The following is a 23393-nucleotide window of genomic DNA, read 5'->3' as shown; positions in this document are numbered from 1 at the left end:
AGCATGGCTGCTGTGCCCTCTTCCTAGACGGGCAGAAGCTGTATCAAGATGCTACGGAAGCCTCCGTGTTCATGGAGAAGAACCTCCACAAACCAGGCCCATATGGATCCTCATGCCCTGGGTTCTCCCTGTGCAGACTCCCACCTCTGTGACTTCCTGGAGCCTCAGCCTAGGTGAGCAGGTGACATTTATCTGCAAGATGGGTGATCACCTGACTGACCTCCGCAGGCTGGCTGGTCCCCAGGCTTGGCTGGGCGAGTATCTTTTTGAAATGCTCAGCCTTAAGCACAACTAGGAGCCCTCCCCCTACCCCAGAGCCCTACAGCCCTTGAGGAGCCCGCCTGATGTCAGGCCTTCTGCCCGAAGCTGCTCTCTGCAACCACTAGGCAGCTTGTTAACCGCTCTGGTGAACCAGCCCCACCCCAATGACCTTTCCCCTAGTTTCACCACTTACCAACTCATGGCCAAACTGGTTTCATCTATGCACCTGTGGTAGCCAGAACAATGGTTCCCCCAAAGATGCCCTGGACCCTGTGCGTATGGTATTCTACATGGCAAAGGGGAATTAGTTTGCAGAGGGAATTAAGGTTGCTAATCAGTTGGAGTTGAGATTAGGAGCTAATCCTGGATCATCCGGATGGGCTCAGTCCAACAAGGGTCCTTAGATGGCAGGAATCAGTCACAGGAGGTGTGAAGTGAAGTCACTCAGTTGTGTCGACTCTTTGCGACCCCACGGACTGTAGCCTACAAGGCTCCTCTGTCCATGGGATTTTCCAGGCAATAGTACTGGAGTGGATTGCCATTTCCTTCTCCAGGGGATCTTCCCGACCCAGGGATCGAACCCGGATCTCCTGCATTGTAGACAGACGCTTTACCATCTGAGCCACCAGAGTGGAGCAAGGCACAGAGGGATGCAACGATGACGGCTATGAAGATAGAAGATGGAATCAAAACCGATGAATGCGGGCAGTCTCTAAAAGCAATAAGAATATTGGGGGATTCATTTGGGAGTTCTCAACCTTCAAGTTTAGGGTGGGCAGGGACTCCCCTGGTGGCCCAGTGGCTAAGACTCTGTGCTCCCAAGGCAAGGGCCCCCAGGTCCAATCCCTAGTCAAGATCCAGAACAGCCAAATAAATAAGTATATATATATTTAAAATGCAGGGTGGGCATTAGGTGTTGGGGCAGCAGGAATTGAGCTCATGAAAGCTTGTGGGGTTGATTGGGATGGGTCTTGCATGGTTGGGTTTGGTGTGATTGGAGCTGAAAGGCAGTAAATTAGGCAGGTGCCAGGGTTATAGCTGACATGGTGACTGTAACTGGGAATTAATGGCAGAGCCTGGGGATGGATGGGAACTTTTTCTCTTCCTCCACCCTGACCCTCACCTCACCCACCCCTGCCCAGCCCAAGAGCATAGCAGACATCACACCCCCAGCTTAGACATCTTTATTAGTCAGGATGTGGGATTTCCAAACCCAGACAGGCTGCCTCTGTCCTGCACCAGCCCAGCTGCAGAGACCTTCCCCCTAGTTCCTGGGGAGACCAGCTCCCCTTTGGAAGGCGTCAAAAGTTAGTGGCTGTCGTGGGGGCCCTGGAGCCCCCGGTAAGGCAGGGGAGAGAGCCACAGCTGTGCTCGGAGTCCTCCTCCCCTAACCCGAGTCTTCCTCCCCTAACCCTCTGCGCTTAAGACGCTCCCCCTCCGGGAAGAGGGCGGCCACGTCCAACAAGGCGTCCTGGATGCGCTGGCCCAGCCGGTGGGAGTCCTGGAAGGAGAGATGTGTCACGTGCAAGAGAAGCTGGGAGAGGGGCTCCCAGAGGCTGAGAAACAAGAGGGCTGGGGTCCCTGCCCCTGGGCCTGAGGGCTGCGGGGTTTGAGCACTGGGACTCCGGGATCATGGGCAGGAGGCGAGCTGGGAGTCTGGAATCCTGAGCTGCAGAAGGGGAGGGAGGCGGGAGTCCCGAGGGAGGAGGGGCCGGGGTGGGTTAGCCTCACCGTTCTTGTGCTTGATTTGTTGCTCGAGATGTGGAAGGTGATCACGTCATCGCCCATGAACATGTAGGACACACCGTAACCATGGTCATCGGCCTGCAGAGGGACGAGTGAGGGGAACAACACAGCCCCAGGTCCCATCCCCCCGCCATAGGTGGGAGGCCGGGCCTCCTGGTAGATCCATCTATCAGGGCCGGCCCCCTCTTCTCTCAGGGCCCAGTTCCACTCACAGGCCCGAATCCACCACCAGAGGAGACATAGTCGGGGTAATTGTGAACGTCGAACAGGTGAATTTGCTGAACAGGAATCTGGCTGGTGACCAGCTGCCACTGCTCCGAGTGAACCTGAGGGACAGGAGTCGGTCATGTGTGCGATAAAGACAAGCCACAGAGGCTGAACTGCCAATTTCCGTTCAACAGGTGCCACTCTGCCCCGCCCCTTCTGACGTCACCCTGAGCTCTTTCCCTTCTAGACCACACCTCTCTCTCCTTGTTCCCGCCCAAACCACGCCCCTCTCACCAACTCAAAACCCGCCCCCTCCTTGTCCCCGCCCCTAACCACGCCCCTCTCCCTTTCAACTCCTGACCCCGCTGTCTTCTAGACCAATTCTTCTCCCACTGGCCCCGCCCATCCGCCCTGACCACGCCCCTCACATCCTTTCCATAACCGTGCCCCTCTCTCTAGGCCCCTCTTCCCTCTCCATTCCTTCCCTTTCTCTCTTGCCTGGCCTCCCTGGCTCTCTCCTCTGTTGATACCTCCTTTTTCCAACATCACCCTCCTTGCCCTGAAGTGCCTCCCTTCTCTTCTTTAACCCTTTCCCTGCTCCCAACCTGGTCCAGGAATGGAGACTGCAGGTGGAGGAACTGCGACACGACATAGAGAGCAAAGAGGTGGCGATCGACCCCCTGTCCACTCATCGCTGCCTTCAGCAGAGCTTGGTGCTTATCCACCGCCAGGCGAAACAGGGCGAGGCACTGTGCGTCCTGGGGCCCCCCGGGGAGGTCACAGGTCATGGAAAGACAGGAAGTGGGTTTACTGCTGGGGCCTGTCACACCCCCGGCCTCAACCCAGCTTGCAACTTCCCTGCAAGGCAGAGATATCAACTCCACTTCGCAGCAGGGATACAGGCACAGAGAGGGGAAGTCACTTGCCCAGGGTCACAGAGCAAGGCAGAAGCAGGTGGGTTCCCAGGTATCAAGGGCCCAAACTCCCTTCACTGAGCCTCAAAACAAGTAGGGGGAGAGGAAACAGGTGCCTGCAGGGTTCTGAGCACAGAGATTATGTAGGGAACACGAGGAATGATACAAATGAAAGCTACAAGGTCACACAGAGGTTAAATAAAGAGACCTACATTTTGGAAACGGGTGCCCACTCGTGCCCTCTGTGTGATCCCCATTAAAGCATATAGTACACTATGCTGAACTACCTCTGTCTCCCCCCATCAGTGAGCTCCTTGAGGTCAGAGACTCGGCTTGTTCCGCCCCTGTCTCATCACAGAGCTTGGACCTCAGAAGGTGCTCCTTAAATGTTTGTAAATGTATGAATGAGAAGGTGGAAATGACCGAAGCCTCAAATGAGGCCCACACCCACTGTCTTCTCTTTGTCCTCCATGGCTCTCACAAAGTTGCAGGCCTCCCTTGTGCAAGAACGCACCGTCTCTGTGCGGCCTTCCAGGAACAAGCGAGTCATGGTGGATTCATAAGTCAGGCAGAATTGACCCCGGTCCTGGGGGACAAGGAGGAGACACACCTGTCAGCCAGGCTCAGGAAGCCTTCACAGACCCGACCCACCTCTGTGTGGACCTCCAGCCTCCTTCCACCCAGGAACATGCAGTTGGGAGAGGGCTCGATGGAGCCCTTAATCAAGATGGCAGACCCACCACCAAGAAGTCATGAAAGGGCTCGACAATAAGGGTCTTGGGGGCCCAGGGGAACTGAGGTCCTGAGAGGGGGGGTAGGGTTAGGAACCCAACTGACCCGGAAGTGGGCCAGCTGCAAGGTGGTCTGGATGAAGCTGTCTGAAGAGAGATGGCAGCGTTTGATGAAACTCTTGCCAAAGCGGGAGAAGGGGAAGACGTGGCATTCGATGTTTCCAGACAAGGTCTTGGCTGCCCTCAGGGCTAGAGAGATGGATAGATGGATCTACCAGAGAAGGAGGGAGGGAGGATTGGCTGGGAGTTACAGACAGGAGGAGGTTAGAGTTGGGGCTGGTGTTGGCAGTGAAGGTCAGGATGGGACTGAGGTTTGGGGACAGGGATGGGACGGACAGGGAATGGAGCTGGGAATGAGGACTGAATTAGGGCTGGGAATGGGGTTGGGATTGGGTATAGGATGGGATATGAATGGGGGTTGTGTATGGGATGGGGCTGAGGAGGGCATGGCAACCCACTGCAGTCTTCTTACCTGGAGAATCACATGGACAGAGGAGCCTGGCAGGCTACAGTCCATGGGGTGGCAAAGAGTTGGACATGACTGAGGCCACTTAGGATGCATGGGATGAGGTTAGGGTTGAGGATGGGATTGAATTTAAGAATGGTGATGGGGAGATTTTCCTGGTGGTCCAGTGGCTAAGACTCCGTGATCCCAACGCAGGGGGCCCGGGACAAGGAACTAGATCCCACATGCCCCAGTGAAAAGACCCACCTGCCAAAAAGACCCTGCAAGATGAAACTAAGACCTGGCACAGCCAAATGAATGAATGAATGAATGAATGAATAAACCAAAAAAGAAGGGTGCTGGAGATGGCGGTGGATATGAGTTTGGGATGGAGACAAAGTTGGATCTGAGTTGGGATAGAAGTAAACTGAGGTTGAGGATGGTGTGGAGATTGGGGTTGAGCAGGGCTGGTGGAAAGAGGGTTAGTTTGGGGTTAAGGTTAGAATAGAGGATGTGGTTGGGATGTGGTTAGATTGGAGACAGGATTGGGGTTTGGGCTTGGCTTGATTTGGGATGTAGGTTTGGAATTGAGCTTAGGGATGGGATTGATTTTTTGCTTGAGACTGGGGTTGGGGATGAGATTAGAGGCAAACACAAGAATTGGGGGATGTGGAAGAAGAACCCAGAAACCCGGCCTCACCTTGTCTGGAAGGTCCCAGTGCAGCCTCTGGGGCTGGGGCAGCGAGGGGTCAGGGTGCCCCTTGCAGTGACCGTCTGCTGAGTAGCCCAGCTGAAAGCATTCTGTGGCCAGAGTGAACTGTGTGCAGATGGAAGCTGTCAGAGTCCCTCCTCCCGCTAGACCAAGCAAGGGGCATCGAACCAGGTCCCCCTTTTCTTAAGTCCCCTCTTAAGGGAGTCAGGACAATGTCTGAGAAACAGAAACCTCTGGATGGTCACAGGTGGGATCTTGGGGTCACAGTCATTGAGAGCAAGGCTAATACTAATACTCAGTTGGTGCTTACTGCCCTTGTACTTCTGACTGGTTCAAAGCATGATATGCAGAGATGATAAATGACAAGAAGTGTCTTGTAGGGTCTGAGGTTAAACTGAATTGAGAGTGTCATTTACCAATATAATCAAAGGCAAAAAAAAAGTCATTTTTTAAATAAAATATAGGCACAGAGGAATCAGTACTTAGCTAGGGCTGCCCTCAAGATCTAGAATCAGCCCTCCTTCCTCTCATACATGCCTGATCCTCACCCTGGGCCCCAGCCAACCCCTCATGCAACACTATGGAAGACTGGGAACCCCGTGGGATGCAGACACCACCCCCGATGGTTTAAGGACTAAATGAAACAGAGAATGGAGAGAGGCTAAGTTTCTCAGGACTGGACAGGAGCTTAAACATGAAAGAAAATACAACCTTTTCACTTGATGAGGCAGAAACTGAGGCTCAGAGGAGGGGAGTAATTTGCCCAAGGTCACACAGCAACCCAGAGCCAGAGGATGGTTCTGACTCAGGGTGATATGGTTGGAAGGCCTCACTCTGGTCTCAGAATATTCTGGATTTTTATTCTCACTCAGGAGCTTCTAACTCTGTGACTCTGGGCAAATCAGTTCCCTTTTCTGAGTCCCATATGCCTATTTGTCAAAGAAAGGTCATAGGGAGTTCCCTGGCAGTTCAATGGTTAGGACTCAACTCTTTCACGTGGGAGCCTGGGTTCCATCCCTGGTTGGGGAACTAAGATTCTTCAAACCAAGCAGCACAGGCCAAAAAAAGAAAGGTCATAATCCTAGATGGGCTTCCCGGTGGTTCAGATGGCAAAGAATCCGCCTGCAGTACAGGAGACCGGGCTTCAATCTCTGGGTCAGGAAGATCCCCTGAAGAAGGGAATGGCAACCCACTGCAGTATTCTTGCCTGGAGGATTCCATGGACAGATGAGCCTGGTGGGCTACAGTCCATGGAGTTGCAAAGACTGAGCAACTAACACTTTCTCTTTTCAATCCTAGATACCCTTCTTTATTGGGTGACCCTGGTCCAGTGTCTGCCTCTCTCTGAGTCTCATTTTTCCTCTAACCTTAAGGCACCAGAGAGGAAGGTCTTTGGAAATGGTGGGGGAGGGTGGCAGTCCCCAGGGTGGAGGGCCAGCCGGCTTGCCCTACCTCCCACATGTGTCCTGAGATGGGGCAGTCAGCCCACGAGTGCTCCACGCTGAGGCCCAGCTTCCCATTGGAGAAGACGATTAGGGAGAAAGATTTGTCAAACCAGCTGCCGGGAGAGAGTTCAGAGCGGTCACCAAAGAGTCAAAGAGGCCAGGAGGGAAGTTGGGGGGCTCTCTGTGGGAACTGAGTGAGCTTTGGTTAAGAGATCTAGGAATCAGGGCTGGGGGCCTGGTGTGGGGATCCCTAAGAAGGTAGGGGTCTCTAGTTGGGGGTTCTGATCACCTCTGAAATGTATCTCAGGATCACAGGGTTCAGGGCTTTTGAGAGAATATGTTTTTTTTTTTTTTTAAGTTTAAAAAAAATTTAGAAAAAATTTAAAATTTTTTCAGGGTTTACAGGTGTTGAGAGCTTAGGGAAATTCTCCCAGGAGCCTCAGAAATCAGAATGGTGTCTGGTGGGCATCTAAGAATTTATCTGAGAATCTCTAGATAGGGGGTCCCAGGGCTGAGATCCTGAATTTGGGGCACTTGTATTAAAGTCTGAGGATTCCACGGTCTGCAGTTCTGAGTCTGAGGTCCCCAGGCTTAGGGTTTGGCTGGCGGATTCCTTGGGTCCTAGGTCTGGCACCTATTAATCCTCAGATCTGGGGTCCCTGTGTCTGCAATTCTGAGTCTGGAGTGTGGGTCTAGAGTTTCTCAAGGTCTGAGAATCCAGGTCAGGAGTTTGGCGGTCCTGAAATCTGTGGTTCTGGATCTGGGGTCCCAGGTCTAGCGGTTAACGGCCTCAGAGGTCCCCAGGTCTCAGTGCATTGGGTCTGGGGTCGCAGGTCGGGTGGGGGCCAGATCTGTGGGCTGACTCACCGGTCGTGGCCCCGGCCGGCCAGCAGGGCGTGTGCGTAGGCATCTAAGGAAGCCGCGGGGTCCTCCCTGGTGAGCCCCGCGGGCTCAGAGTCCAGTGATACGAAGAAAGCGGCCCCTTCGACGGCTTCCAGGGCCTCTTGGGCCTGCGTCTTCAGAGACCTCCGCACCTGGGCCCACGTGTCCCTGCCGGAGGAGTGACTGAGTCCCCCCTCCCCCCTGCCCAGCCTCCGCCAGGCCTGCGACCTCAGGGTTCTGGCCGGGCCTCGGGCCTCCAGACCTCTGACCCTCACCTCGGAGCAGCGGTCAAGGCCGCCAGATGCTCCTCGTGGGGGCAGGCGGGAGAGGGGTCGTCCAGGATTCGTTGAAACTGCTGCTCCAGGGCCCGCGGGGAAAGCAGGCGGCTTTGTGAGTGAGTCCCCACGCGGAAGAACCGGCCCCGGTGGAAGACGGCCACGTGTCGGCTGTCACGGAGGTGGCGAATGTGATCTGGGGTGGGGGGATATGTTGTAATAATAAGGGCTGTGCTCGCTTCAGCAGCACATATACTAAAATTGGAATGATACAGAGAAGATTAGCATTGCCCCTGTGCAAGGATGACGCGCTCAAATTCGTGAAGCGTTCTATATTTTTAACAAAGGAAACTATAAGGAAGGTGAAAAGACAGCCTTCGGAATGGGAGAAAATGATAGCAAATGAAGCAACTGACAAACAACTGATCTCAAAAATATACAAGCAACTCCTGCAGCTCAATTCTAGAAAAATAAACGACCCAATCAAAAAATGGGCCAAAGAACTAAATAGACATTTCTCCAAAGAAGACATACAGATGGCTAACAAACACATGAAAAGATGCTCAACAACACTCATTATCAGAGAAATGCAAATCAAAACCACAATGAGGTACCATTTCACACCAGTCAGAATGGCTGCGATTCAAAAGTCTACAAGCAATAAATGCTGGAGAAGGTGTGGAGAAAAGGGAACCTTCTTACACTGTTGGTGGGAATGCAAACTAGTACAGCCACTATGGAGAACAGTGTGGAGATTCCTTAAAAAGCTGGAAATAGAACTGCCTTATGACCCAACAATCCCACTGCTGGGCATACACACCCTGGAAACCAGAATTGAAAGAGACACGTGTGCCCAATGTTCATCGCAGCACTGTTTGTAATAGCCAGGACATGGAAACAACCTAGATGTCCATCAGCAGATGAATGGATAAGAAAGCTGTGGTACATATACACAATGGTGTATTACTCAGCCATTAAAAAGAATACATTTGAATCAGTTCTAATGAGGTGGATGAAACTGGAGCCGATTATACAGAGTGAAGTAAGCCAGAAAGAAAAACACCAATACAGTATACTAACACATATATATGGAATTTAGAAAGATGGTAACAATAACCCTGTATGCAAGACAGCAAAAGAGACACAGATGTATAGAACAGTCTTTTGGACTCCGTGGGAGAGGGAGAGGGTGGGATGATTTGGGAGAATGGCATTGAAACATGTATAATATCATATAAGAAACGAATCGCCAGTCTAGGTTCAATGCAGGATACAGGATGCTTGGGGTTGGTGCACTGGGATGATCCAGAGAGATGGTATGGGGAGGGAGGTGGAAAGGGGGTTCAGGATTGGGAACACGTGTACACCCGTGGCGGATTCATGTTGATGTACAGCAAAACCAATACAGTATTGTAAAGTAAAATTTAAAATTTTTTTTTAAAAAGAATAAGGACCTTTGTTAGCCACTCACCAAGTGGCTTTCGGGTACCCTTACTGTCCCATTTGAGCGAAGAGGAAACTCAAGCTCAGAGAGGGTAAACTTCCCCAAGGTCACACAGCTTGGGAGTTACGGAGCTGGGATTTGAACCCCGGTAGGCTGGCTCCAGAGAGCGTGTTCTTAGCCACCATACTGTTCTACCTCTATCAACGAGAGGGGTAGAGGGGGCTCACCTCTGTGGACCCCGGGAATTCGCGTGGTGTTGAATATCTTCTCATACTGGGCGGAGCACAAGGGTCGCATTCCCATCAGCAAAGTCTGCAGGAGATCACAGGCTCGTGACCTGCCTCCCAGGACCCAGGTGTTGGCCACACATTTCAGGACCACAGCCTCCATCCCCAGCCCGCAGGGGCAGCCCTCTTACTGGCAGGATCTCCTGGCGGTCCAGGCGGTGGCGGTACAGAAGGAGGGCATGGACTGCGTTGCCCGCACGCGCTGCCTGCACAGGAGTGGGCGTGACGTACAGGAAGTCCTGCGGGCCAGGCCAAGCCAGAGCAAAACGCCTGCGGTCAGGTTTGTGCAGGATGGAGGCACTGACCTCAAACACAGGTCTTGATCCCAACAGGTGGGATGGTGAATTCCAGACTGTGATTGGGGTCACTGACTCTAAACCCCACATTCTAGCCAGACATCCCGACCCTAGACCCAGGGAACTATGAACCCCATCCCTTGCCCTCTTCCTAACCTCCATCTCCCCTTCTTACCATCAGGTAATAGTTGCTGTTCACCATCAGTGAGTTCCTGGATCGCAGGTATACAAATTCTTCCCACCAGTCACTGACCTGGGAGTGGGGCAGAGAGACACACAGCTGGGGTGGTTGGGGTCAAGGGAGGGGGGAAATGAGGGGGTGGTCCCTCCAGACTTTGCCATGTCAAATGGGGAGCGTGGAGCTCAATGAAGCAGGCATCAAGATAGGTAACTAGCAATAACTTAGATGTCCATCCATGGGGGACCAGTTAGCTAAACTGTGAAACCCTCATGTTATGGAATAACATAGCTGTTTAAAAAGAACAAGTTACATCTATATTACTGACAGAGAATGAGCACCAAGAAAGCTGCACAGTGAAAAAGGATAGGCACACAACAAGACATGTGAAATGATCCCATTTTATTAAAAAAAAAAAATTCTGCTAAGACCCAACCTGGCCGTCAAGTGGATGAATAGACAGTGTGGTCTATCTATACAACAGACTGTTAGTATAAAAAGGAATGAGGCTCTAATTCTTCAGAGTGACAACACAGATGAACCCTGAAAACACACTAAGTGAAATAAGTCAGACACAACAGGACTAATAGTGTATGATTCCACATCTATGAAAATCTAAAATAAGCCAATTCATAGACACAGAAAGTAGAATAGAGGTTACCTGGGGCTTCAGAGAATGGGGACAGGAATTTTTAAAAAATATTTAGGGACTTCTCTGGTGGTCCAGTGGTTGAGAATCCATCCATCCAATGCAGGGGATGTGGGTTCAATCCCTGATCAAAGAACTAAGATTCCCACATGCTTCGGGGCAACCAAGCCTGTGCGCCACCACTACTGAGCCCGCGGGCCACAACTAGAGAGAAATCTATATGCCGCAACAAAAGAACCCACATGCCACAACTAAGACCGACACAGCCTAACAAGTACATAAATATTTAAAAAATGTTTATTCTACTTATTTATTTGGCTGTGCTGAGTCTTAGTTACGGCATGTGGGATCTAGTTCCCTTACCAGGAATCGAACCCAGGCCCCCTGCATTGAGATCGCGGAGTCTTAGCCACTGGACCACCAGGGAAATCCCTGGGATAGGAATGTTTTGCCTATGGGCACAGAGAGTTTCTGTTTGAGATGATAAAAAAGCTCTAGAGATAAATAGTAGTTATGGTTATACAACATTGTGACTATACTTAGTAGTACCACTGAATTGTACACTGGAAAATGGTTACAATGGCAAAATTTATATTATGTACCTTTGAATCACAATTAAAATTATATATGATATTTATGTTATGTGGCTTCCCTGGTGGCTCAGACGGTAAAGAATCTGCCCGCAATGTGGGAGACCTGGGTTCTATCCCTGGGTTGTGAAGATCCCTAGAGAAGGGAATTGCAGCCCACTCTAGTATTCTTGTCTGGAGAAACCCATGGACAGAGCAGCCTGGTGGGCTACAGTCCATGGGGTCACAACATTGTGACTATACTTAGTACTACTGAATTGTACACTGGAAAATGGTTACAATGGCAAATTTTATATTATGTACATTTGAATCATAATTAAAATTATATGTTTATGTTATGTGTTTATATACTATATATTAAACATGTAGTATGACATAACATGTTATATTATTAAATATATTAAAATATATTATAAATAAAATATATATACCTGAAGAATATCTATATAAGCCTGGTATCAATATATGTATACATACACTCAGAAATGACTCTGACCAAAGTGTTTCTCACAGGCAATGGTGGGAGGGACAAGAATTAACAGGGAGGTGGTGAGAGATTTTTAGTGTTTTCTAGATATTTTCCTTCCTTGTTATTAAGGTTATTTTTTAAGAATATTTTTAATTATTTATTGATTATGCTGCACTGGGTCTCTGTAGTAGCCCATAGGATCTTTGGTCTTCCTTGCAGCATTCGGGATCTTTTAAGCTGGTGGTATCGTACATTTCCTTAAACTTAGACCAGCCAGGATGTAGTTGTTGTTCCCTGGGAATAGGCAACATATTGTGGAAAAATCCAGAAGTTTCCAGCAAATGGTAGAAAAGTTCTATACCTTGATCTAAGTAGGGGTTATCTGGTTATATACGTACATAAAACTTAAGCTGAGCAGGTAAGACTTGTGTGCCTTACTATATGTATAATATTGTAACATGATGTCCATGTGATGCAACAGTATATGTAAGTGATGTCTCTGCAATGCATCTTAGTTGCTGCACGCAGGATCTTCATTCCCCCAGCCAGAGACTGAGCCAGTGTCCCCTGCATTGGAAGGCAGATTCTATAAACACTGGATCACTAGGAAAGTCCCTAAGGGAGCTCTTTTTAATATACACCTGTTACTCAAGGTCGTTATGTCCTATAAAGTGGCAGTGAACGCTGATTAGCCAACACTGAGCCATTTTTACAAAGAGAAATACAGGGTCTTGTTTCACCTCAGCTAGGAATGTGCACTTCAAGCCAAGTCAAAATTTTTGCAACCTTGCACAACTCTCCAAATGATCATGAAAGTGCCGCGTGCACTGATTAGGGGTTACAAATATAAGTAGAAGAATCTCAAACACAGAATGTGTGAAAAATGAGGATTGATCTGTATAAGTGGTAAGAAAGCATTGTGTTAGACTTAATTATTTTTCTTTTCTTGTCCATAAGGTAATGGTGCATGTTACAACTGACAGTGCCTTAGAGGTATAATGAAATGTATCAATTAAATATATATATGGTGTGTATATATATTACTTATATAACTATACATGTACATTATATTTATACATTATATAAGTATGTTATTTAAGTGTTTTATATATATATATATTAAGAATGGAATCTAGTCCAAGAACATGAAGTTAAAAAAACCCTCTAAAACTAAGGCTTGCATAGAAAAGAATGAAATACTGCTATCTGTAGCAACATCAGTTCAGTCACTCAGTTGTGTCGACTCTCTGTGACCCCATGCACTGCAGCACGCCAGGCTTCCCTGTCCATCACCAACTCCTGGCGCTTGCTCAAACTCATGTCCATCGAGTCAGTGATGGAGATTAGCATACTAAGTAGTCAGACAAAGACAAATATTATATGTTATCACTTATATGTGGAACCTAAAAAAAAAAAAAACATCTATTTCTTCTTCACTCCCTCCAGCACATCACATGCTGCCTGACGGCTATTTATGGCTTCCTACAGAATGGGAGACCTGGAAGCCGCTTACAGGGCAATTCGCTGCCTGGTTCTATGCCTCAGATTCTCAAGGAGTTTAACTCCAAGTGCGTTCTAGGACCCTAGTTCCTGAAATCAGATGGAAGTACGTTTAGGGCAGGCGTCTGTGCACACAGAAGGCAGAGGAAAAGAACTATTCTAGGGGAAGGCTTAGAGTCTGTGGCCAGCAGGGGAGGGACTGAAATGTTGGAAAGGGCCGGGAATTCCGACTTAAATACGAGAGGGTTGGGGGTGGAGTTCTCGATGTGGGCGGGTCCCGGAGGCGGAGCTAGATCATTGAAGACCCAGTCTCCGAATGTGGGAGCGTGGCGGATGGGGCCTAAAATGTTAGTACAGGATGGACGGGGTTCAAAATATTGGGGAGGTGAGGGGAGCTCAGAATATTGGAGCATCTTGGGCTGGGTTTAAACTATTGGAGCGTGGGGGCGGGACTCAATGGGGAACATCTGGAGTGAAGCGCCAATCGCCGCCGGGCCTGGGGTTGTGGGCGGGGCGTAGGGCGGGACGTAGAACTCGTAGGGTTAGGGGCGCCGGTTCAGAAGCTTCGCCTACAGGACGCTGTACTCACGTAATTGGACGCCCACCAGGACTTGAGCTGCAAGTACCACTGCAGCAGTGAGGCCTGCAGCTTCAGGAATTCCTGCGCTACGCCCGAGGTCCAGTCGAAGTCCTTGTCGGAGAGGACGGGTCGGACAGACTCCAGATACTGAGAGGCACGGAGGGGAAGAGGGCAGGTCCCACAGACAACCCCTCTACCCGCTCGGCAGCCTCCCTCCCCATCCTGGAGTACCTGGCCCACCTTGCGCACGGTGTCCTGGACGGAGGGCACAGGCTGGCGCGGCAGAGAGCGCTGGTAACTGAAGAGCATTGGATGGCGGCCGGAGAAGATGCGCACCAGGGCCTGGTGGGGAGCAGGAATTAGTGGTTCATTAAACCCCTCACCGCAGCCCGGGGCCAAGGTGCTGGGGGGGCGGGGGGCGGGGCGGGGCGCGGCGAGCGTGGCACTCCACAGAGAGAACAGGGCAGAGGGGGCTTGATCGAGGGCTCTGCCTCACCCATACCAGCCAGGTCTTGGTGGGCGAGGACATGGCTCCGTGGGGTTCGAGGAGCCAGCCGTGGTAGGACAGAAGTAGCCTCAGGGCCACATGAAGGGTGAAGATCAGAGTTCCCCACAGACAGGACGCAAACAGCGCGGCCGCCAGGACCCCCCGCAGCCTGTGATGCTGTCCACCCCTGGGGGTGGGTAGACAAAAAGAGAATAGGGCAGCGTCTCCTGGCCTCAGAATATCCCTCCCCTCCAGCCCTACCCAGCGCCTGCTGTTACTAACACTCTCTGACTCTGATCTTTTGGCTGTTGGAGGAATATCTTGTAGAGTCGGTCAGAAAAAGTCCAGTTTCCTCATTTGTGAAGTGCTAGAGGTGTGATTCTCTCTCTTGGTGTGCCCACCATCTCCCCTCAGGAACATGGAGATACCAAGTTTCTAAAATCACATCCCCCGGAAATTGGTAGGAGCCTAATAAATGTGAGCTGGTATTTCTATTGAAATGTACGAGATATCAGGTATAGCTGATATCTGAGCTATTTCCTGATAGCTCAGTTGGTAAAGAATCCGTCTGCAATGTAGGAGACACCAGTTCGATTCCTGGGTTGGGAAGATCCCTTGGAGAAAGGAAAGGCTACCCCCTGTATTCTGGCCTGGAGAATTCCATGGACTGTATCATCCATGGGATCGCAGAGTCTGGCAGACTGAGCTACTTTCACTATCAGTTCAGTTCAGTCGCTCAGTCGTGTCCAACTCTTTGCGACCCCATGAATTGCAGCACACCAGGCCTCCCTGTCCATCACGAACTCCCGGAGTTCACTCAGACTCACGTCCATCGAGTCAGTGATGCCATCCTGCCATCTCATCCTCTGTCGTCTCCTCCTCCTCCTGCCCCCAATCCCTCCCAGCATCAGAGTCTTTTCCAATTAGTCAACTCTTCTCATGAGGTGGCCAAAGTACTGGAGTTTCAGCTTTAGCATCATTCTTTCCAAAGAAATCCCAGGGCTGATCTCCTTCAGAATGGACTGGTTGGATCTCTCTGCAGTCCAAGGGACTCTCAAGAGTCTTCTCCAACACCACAGTTCAAAAGCATTAATTCTTCGGCGCTCAGCCTTCTTCACAATCCAACTCTCACATCCATATATGACCACTGGAAAAACCATAGCCTTGACTAGATGGACCTTAGTCGACAAAGTAATGTCTCTGCTTTTGAACATGCTATCTAGGTTGGTCATAACTTTTCTCCCAAGGAGTAAGCGTCTTATAATATCATGGCTGCAGTCACCATCTGCAGTGATTTTGGAGCCCAAAAAAATAAAGTCTGACACTGTTTCCACTGTTTCCCCATCTATTTCCCATGAAGTGATGGGACCAGATGCCATGATCTTCGTTTTCTGAATGTTGAGCTTTAAGCCAACTTTTTCACTCTCCTCTTTCACTTTCATCAAGAGGCTTTTTAGTTCCTCTTCACTTTCTGCCATAAGGGTGGTGTCATCTGCATATCTGATATTATTGATATTTCTCCTGGCAATCTTGATTCCAGCTTGTGTTTCTTCCAGTCCAGCGTTTCTCATGATGTACTCTGCATATAAGTTAAATAAGCAGGGTGACAATATATAGCTTTGACATACTCCTTTTCCTATTTGGAACCAGTCTGTTGTTCCATGTCCAGTTCTAACTGTTGCTTCCTGACCTGCATACAGATTTCTCAAGAGGCAGGTCAGGTGGTCTGGTATTCCCATCTCTCTCAGTATTTTCCACAGTTTATTGTGATCCACACAGTTAAAAGCTTTGGCATAGTCAATAAAGCAGAAATAGATGTTTTTCTGGAACTCTCTTGCTTTTTCGATACCAGATATCAAATTATACCCCAAAGCAGAGGTTCTCAATGTGTGGCCCTTGGACCAGCAGCATCAGCACCATTTGGCAGCTTGTCAGAAATACAAATTCCTGGGCCCCAGGCCCAGCAATCAGTGTTTTAGCATGTCTCCCAGATAACTCTAGTACAAACTCAAGTTTAGGAATGGCTGATCCAAAGATACAGTAAGTCAATATGTTTGCAAAGTTGCAATAGGACAGATTGTGAGCAAATCCCACCTGGAGGACTTGAAGGGAGTCACTTACCCTCTTTAGATTAGGTAAATCTAGCCTTCCTGGAAATTTCTACTTCTGATCCTAGATCTGCCCTTTCAGGCTATCTGCATCTTCACCTACATCTGGTTTCCAGACAACAATAATCATTGAACTACTCCCATCTAATAACCTCCTAGTGAGTGAGTGTCCGACTCTTTGCGACCCCATGGACTGTAGCCTAACCAGGTTCCTCCATCCATGGGATTTTCCAGGTAAGAATACTGGAGTGGGTTGCCATTTCCTTCTCCAGATCTTCCTGACTCAGGGACTGATACTGTCTGAGCTGCCAGGGAAAATCGTTGGACCTCCCAGTACTGTACTGTACATCCCACATGCGTGATTTTGTTTAATTCCTCCAACCACCCTAAAAACCAATCATTGGGTTGGCCCAAAAGTTTGTTTGTGTCGTGAAGCCCCTGACACCAAGAATAGTGAGGTCTCTTGCCTAAGACCACACAACTGTAGATTAGCAGAACTCATAATTCTGTTAGTATATATAACCATACCTCACCTTTGTCTAGTTTGCCAACATTCCCTTTAGCAAGAAGCAGCCAGGATGGAAAATGTGCAGAGACAATAGAGGAAATCACCTCCCTTTACTTGATGCTTTACCTTTATTAATCTGACCCCAGGTAAGTCTTAGAGGTTACTTTCCTTAACAGGCACACACGGTGATACAGAAATGTCCTGGGTGGAGGGCAAGGGGTTAGGAGGTTACTGGGTTGAAGTGGGGAACCTCACCAGTCTGGCAGAGACTCTTTGATCTTCTCCATCAGTCCTAAGGAAGGATCTAGCTGGAGGAAGCAGGCAAGTTGAATTGCACTGAAGAGGAAAAGCCAGCTGAGGGGGCTAGCAGGGAACACGCCTGTGAGAAAGTCGTTCTGTGGAGAGGAAAGGTCACCTATTCAATCAGTTATCCCATCTGCTAAGCACCACTCTTAGATGTTGACTCAGCATTGAGATGCGTGCCCAAGATACCGTGAGGAACAGATCTGGGTCCTGCCCCCAAGGAGGTCAGACCAGAATGCAATGAGTGCTCATGGCGATAGGATAAGGCAGGTTGCTCAGGCTGAGGGAGTCAGGGAGGGCTCCCGGAGGAGGGGTTACTCTCAGGCAGGACCCTGAAGGCGAGACTGTCCAAAAGGCAAAACAATTGCCAGTATACAGCAGGGTCCAGAGCTCAGGGGCTGGCCTTGGAATGAATGAGGAATGAATGAAAATGTTGGGTTGGGATTCCCTGGTGGTCAAGTTGGTAGGATTCCTCACTTTCCCTGTCATGGTCAGGGTTCAATCCCTGGTTAGGGAACATCCCACAAGCTGCTGGGTGACTAACCAAACTCCCAACTCCCAGGGAAGCGATAACTAACATTTAATGAGTGCTGACTACATGCCAGGTGCCATTTACAAGTATAAACTTTTTTTTTTGCCAAACTGTGTGGCTTACGGGAATTTAGTTCCCTGACCAGGGATCAAACCTGTGCCTCCTGCAGTCTTCCAGAGAAGCACACAATCGTAACCACTGGACCGCCAGGAAACTCCCAGAGATCATGGTTTAGACCTTGGGCTCTGGAGTCCCCACCCTCTGGGCTCAAATCTCTGCTCTGTCACTACCTAGCTGAGTGACTGCAAGCACGTGACTTTACCTCCGTGTCTCAGTTTCCTCATCTGTAGAATGGGAACAATCCAAATCTCAGTACTTGGCTCATAGGGCTGTCACGAGGGCTGGATGAGGAAATGTCATTCCAAAAAGGCTTAGTGCAGTCCAACAGCAGTGACAAGACAGCAAGATTCCTGCTCTCATGGGGGATAGAGACAACACCTACATAAATACAGGCTTTAGTGGAATGAGTCAGATGGCAAGAGGTGCTATGGAGAAAATGAAGCAGAGGGCTGGGGGTAGGGTAGGGTGGTGCAGGGTGGTCAGTTGCATAGCTCAGAGTCAGGCACAACATAGGAGCTCAGTAAATATTACCATGTCCTCTTTGTTGCTAATCTTCTTCTCACTGGGGATTTATTTACTGGGCAATCTCCCTTTGGCTTGGCAGAAGGAGGTTACTGGCGAACCTGGTTATTTTTGTTGTTTGGTTTTTCTTTTTTTTTTTAAAGATGTTTTCAGTGCTTCTATCTGGGGCTCTAGATTGCAATAGAACAGGGGCTTCCTAATATCAGAAAATTTCTCTATAGCATTTCCCAAGTACCAGGAGCATCGTTAAATCATTTCGTCCCCCTGTCACACTCAGTAAGATAGTAAGTATTCGTATCTCCATCATATGGGTGAAGAAACGGAGGCGACAGGAAGTTTGAAGAACTTGTCCCAGGCCACATGGCCAGGAAGTGGTAGAGGCATGATTTGAATCCAGGTCTCCTGGCTCCAGAGGGCACTGGCAATTACTCAAACCAGCCAGATGAGGGTACCATACTCTGAAGTATGCTATATCTGAGAATTTCATATCCATTTGGAAACCGTCTCAGGCAACACTCTAATCTCCTGCCAATGAACCACCTACACCAAAGCCACATCCCTGGCCCAAGTGACCCTCTGCATGTAATTCACAACTCTTGGGCATCAGTACTGAGACCATGTTCTGGAAAAGCAGCCCAGGATAGTGAGGAGTCAGCATGGGCTCCAGAGCCAGACTTCTAATTCTTCCAGGTGTGCCTCTGCTTCTGCATCGTGGCAGCTGTGTGACCTGGGGGAGGTGAAAACATCTCGCTGAGTTTCTGTTTCCTCATCTGTAAAATGGGACTAATGACGGGCTTCCCTTGGAAGGCTCTAAATGAGGGAATTCCCTGGTGGTCCAGTGGTTAGGACTGCCATGGCCAGGGTTCAATCTCTGATTAGCTGATTAGGGAACTAAGACTTTGCAAGGCACTCAGCATGGCAAAAAAAGAGGTCTTAATGAGAACCAGATGAGCAATATATTCAAAGGCTTTGCTTGGTGTACAGCCTGAGATCTATTACTGTCTATTATGGTTTTAGAAATGAGGAAGCAGAAGGCCAGAGAAGTTACTGACACGCCGGAGGTCACACAGCACCTGTGTGGTATGTAAGCTAAGAACGGCAGTGCTGGAGTGGGGACTTCTGTGGGTCAGACCTTCTCCTAAGACAACGAATGGTTACAACAGTCCCTCAAGGCAGGGACTGTCAGGATTCCCATTTTTTAAGTGAAGAAATGCAGGCTTAGCAATGAGTCTATGGAATTACAGCTCTGGTGTTGCTGAGGGCACAGCCCTCACCTTGGGACCCAGTTCCAGGAGCTACGGCTTCAGGGTGGTTCCTGGGGTCCCCGAATGCAAAGGAAGGATGTGAGAACTCCAAGTGACCATCAGGGCGAGAGGCAGCTATGTGACTGAAAGGAAAGAGTCACTATTACCATTATCAGTTATACTAATATGAGTGTCTGGTGGGGGCCACTGACCATCAGTGACATTTGAGTCAGAAAGGAGTTTCAGAGCTGACTCGAATACAGGCGTTACAGTTAAAATTTTTCGACATAGCAACATCAATTCAAATCCGTCTATAAGCATAGAAATCAGAACGGTGATTGCTTTGCAGCGAGGGCGAGGTAAGGGGTACTGGTGGGAAAGGGGCTCTAAGGAACATTCTAGAATGATTGATGGCTGTGCTGTTTTGTTGGGGAGTTGGTTACATAGGTATTACCGCAGTTACAAAGATACTACAAAATTCAAGGTCTGTACACTTCAAAAATCCTCATTTTTCTGTATATAATTACATCTTAGTTTAAATACCTATTTATGTGTGTATATATGTGTGTGTTTATCTTTTAAACCACAAGTTAACACTTTAGTTGCTGGATTGGCCTGAGGCCCAAGGGTTCCCAGGGGTAGGGCTGAAAGGGGTTTTCTGGGGGTTTGGGTTAGTGGCTATTTACTCACTGGAGCAGATACATCTCTATTTTAACAATCATTTTAACAACCAATATGGCCATAGACGTGCTATCCAGCCTGCTCAAATGCTCCAGCTTCCAAAGAGAACCCTGGGCTGCCCCCGGGTTGTACTCTTACACCTCCATGCTCCCTCTTCCCTGCCTACGTTATCGTCCACTATAGAACGTCACCATCTGACATACTCTTCGTTTTGAGTACTTATCTTCCCCATGAGGAAAGGACTCTGTCTGTCTTGCTCCCTGCCATGTCCCCAGGGCCCCAAATGGTGCCAGGCCCTTCAAATAATGCTCCACAGATATTTGTCAAATGAAGAACCATATTATAATCCAAAGCTAACACTCAGAGGGCTTCCCTGGTGGTGCAGTGGTTATGACCCCTCGCTTCCACTGCAGGGATGTGGGTTCAATCCCTGGTCGGGGAAGTTCCACGTGCCTTGTGCTCAATCATGTCCAACTTTCTGTCACCCATGGATTGTAGCCCACCAGTATCCTCTGTCCCTGGAATTTTCCAGGCAAGCATACTGGAGCGGGTGGCAATTTCCTTCTCCAGGCCACATGCCTCAAGGTGCAGCCAAAAAAAAGCTAACCTTCAGCACTTGCCATGGGCCAAGCACTTGACTCAGGGCTTGCATGTGAGAGTTTGTTTAATCCTTGCAACTGTGCCGTGAGGGAGGTGCTACCATCACTCTTGTTTCACATCTGGGGATACTGAGGCTCAGAGAGACGCGCTTGCCCAAGGCCACACAGCTAGTCAGTGGCAGAGTCAGGCCTCAAACCCAGTCCTGGTAGACCACAAAGGCATTCAAGACCTGTGTTCACAAAGAGGGTGTGGCCAGCAGGGAGATTCCATGAGCCCATGCTAAGTCACTTCAATCATGTCCGACTATGTGACCCAAGGACTGTAGCCCACCAGGCTCCTCTATCCATGGGATTCTCCAGGCAAGAATACTGGAGTGGGCTGCCATTTCCTTCTCCAGGGAGACTCCATAGATGGTGCCAGACTTCTAGAACTGGGGACCCCGGGGCTGACACGGGTTCTAGGTGGATGTGAGCATTCTAAGGCATTCTAGGGCAAAGGCAAGAAGTGGGAGTTTGGGATCCAGTAGGTGGAGGTTCCCATTTCAGAACCAGAGGGAGGGTGTGCCACATACTGGAGAGGGTACTGGGGGCTCAGAGCAGGGGCAAGGAGGTGGCACAGAGAGCCAGTGGGCAAGGGGGCCTTCAGGACTGGGGTGTGGGCTACCCAAGTCGTTGATCAGGCCATGGGGTTCTGGAACAGGGAGCATCTCGTTCAGAGCCTGGAGATGAAAGGGAAAGGTGAGAGGCGCACCGCAGGTAAGGGGACTGACCGAGTTCTAGAAATTGGGGTGGAAGTTGTGGGTGTGGGTAAAGTGTAAAGAACGACCAGGAAGTGGGTACCACAGGTGAATGGCAGTTCTCCTGGGCGAGGTTGAGGAACCCAGCAGTGAGCCACAGAGAATCCGGAATTGGCTTTAAGGGGTCTTGGAAGTGGACATGAAAACTCCCCGAAGCGGGACCACCCGGGGTGCTGGGAAAGGAGCCTCGCGTATAGCGGAAACAGGTAACTGGATTTCCGGGAGGAAACGGCGTCGCAGCCCTTCTCACCCAGAAACGGGAGAGATGCCTTTTCCAAGAGCGCAGTCCGGAGAGGCAGATCTCATGCAACACCGGGGCACCGAGCTCCACTTCCCCCGCGTCCGAAGTCAGTGAGGGTCGGAAGCCCACCGCCTGGTGAGCTTCAGCCATGTCAGGCTACAGCCCTGGGAGGAGGACAGAGGGTCATTCCTCAGACCCCCAGCCCCTTCTCCGCAGACCCAGGAATGTAGGAGGCCAGCTCAGCCTTCCCTAACACCTGAGGGGTCTTGAGGGTCCTGGCCGTAGACTCCAGTGTTAGGGGCACTTCAGCCGGGGACCTCTGTGAACACGCAGAAAGGCAGGGCGGATAATTGGCGTTAACCCCTTTTGTGGCTATTCTGAGAACGTGGCACGGGGACAGTGGCCCCCTCCAAAGGACTTTCAAGATTTGGGGGTCGAGGCGGGAAACTGGTCTAGGGTGAGTTGCGGAATCTCGGGAAAAGCGTTATTCCCAAACTGATTTTGAAATGAACACCTGCCGGACGTTGGCAGTCCACTTCATTTCCGCTTCCCATTCCGAGGCAAGGACTGGGGGTGGGGGACTTGTGGCGGGGGCAGGGGGCGCGGAGGAGAGTGGAGGGGGGTTCTCTATAAATTCATGTGCTCTGGGGTGACCCAGCGTCCCCTCCCCCAGCCCCGGGCTGAAGGGGATAGGGGAGGAAGCACACTGCTGCGCATGCCTCGGGGATGCTGAGGCCGAGAGCAGAGGCGAGCTTCGAGGACAAGTGATGGAGGTGCCCGCACTCCCAGCCCAAGACGCAATCCTCAGGCCCCCGCAGGAGTTCGCGCCCCTACAGTCCGGCACTTACCGCGCTGAGTCAGGGGTCCACCGGCCGGATCCTGGGGACCAAGCCCGAGCACACATACACCCCGCCCCCTATTTAGAGCGCCGGACTGGAGCCTCCCACTTGCATATGTCCCAGTGCTGTGAGTCCACGACTTGGCTGATGCGCCTCCGGAGCTCCTGTCGCCTGCGACCATCCAAAATCCAGGAACCCCAGTTTCTGTCTCTCGGGTGCCTAGCCGGGTATTCAAGCCCTGGGTTTTATCCCCGCCCCCTTCAATTCTCTGCGCTCAGTTCCCGCCTCCTTCAAATTCCAGCGTCCAATCCCCTCCCTCCATTGCATCCCCTGCCTTCAGACTCCTACCCGCCTGATTCTCCATTGGGCCTCCCCTGTTTTACGCAGCACCTCTCCTCCGAACCCCAGCTTCTTCGGCTCCGGAGTCCACTCTTTGTCTCTTTTCTCTCCTTTCTCATCGAGGAAAGAAGCTCAGCTTAGAGTTCAGCCCACGCGCGTGGGAGCCGGAGCGAAACTCAGCCCCACCACCCAGGGGAGGGAGGGGACTGCTTTGGGGTCCAGTAGACCCACCAAAACCACCCACGGGAGATGCGGCTGCAGGCACTGAGTTGGCATGGAGGTGCTACAGCGGGTCGGATTCAAGTTAATCAGAGGGGCTTCCGGTGGTGGTGGGGGGGGGGAATTGCCTAGATAAAGCGGAGAATGTATTAGAGACCCGACTCAAATTGGGAGGCCAGAATG

General features: G+C 50.4%; 1 protein-coding gene across 6 annotated transcripts; it reads right to left on the bottom strand.

Moving 5' to 3' along the window:
• Positions 1430-23003, bottom strand: CPT1C (carnitine palmitoyltransferase 1C). Of its 6 annotated transcripts, XM_018062803.1 has the most exons (20): positions 21823-21905; positions 19526-19638; positions 17932-18978; positions 17030-17169; positions 14174-14345; positions 13912-14013; positions 13681-13818; positions 9881-9958; positions 9541-9648; positions 9350-9434; positions 7679-7874; positions 7389-7571; positions 6529-6634; positions 5065-5181; positions 3966-4130; positions 3580-3714; positions 2820-2972; positions 2220-2333; positions 1993-2085; positions 1430-1762 (listed from the first exon to the last, which is right to left on the bottom strand). In XM_018062803.1, the coding sequence occupies exons 4-20, from the start codon at positions 17059-17061 to the stop codon at positions 1649-1651; spliced, it is 2091 nt and encodes a 696-aa protein (XP_017918292.1). In that variant the 5' UTR covers positions 17062-17169; positions 17932-18978; positions 19526-19638; positions 21823-21905; the 3' UTR covers positions 1430-1648. The 6 variants fall into 6 exon arrangements, with proteins under 6 accessions (XP_017918292.1, XP_017918291.1, XP_017918293.1 ...); XM_018062802.1 differs by lacking the exons at positions 17932-18978; positions 19526-19638 and adding an exon at positions 22662-23003 and having other exon boundaries at positions 21823-21977; XM_018062804.1 differs by lacking the exon at positions 19526-19638 and having other exon boundaries at positions 21823-21978.

Source organism: Capra hircus, chromosome 18, assembly GCF_001704415.2.
Source record: "Capra hircus breed San Clemente chromosome 18, ASM170441v1, whole genome shotgun sequence".
Taxonomy (NCBI): Eukaryota; Metazoa; Chordata; class Mammalia; order Artiodactyla; family Bovidae; genus Capra; species Capra hircus.
The sequence above is the reverse complement of the archived record's forward strand: the minus strand, read 5'-3'. Positions and strand labels throughout refer to the sequence as shown.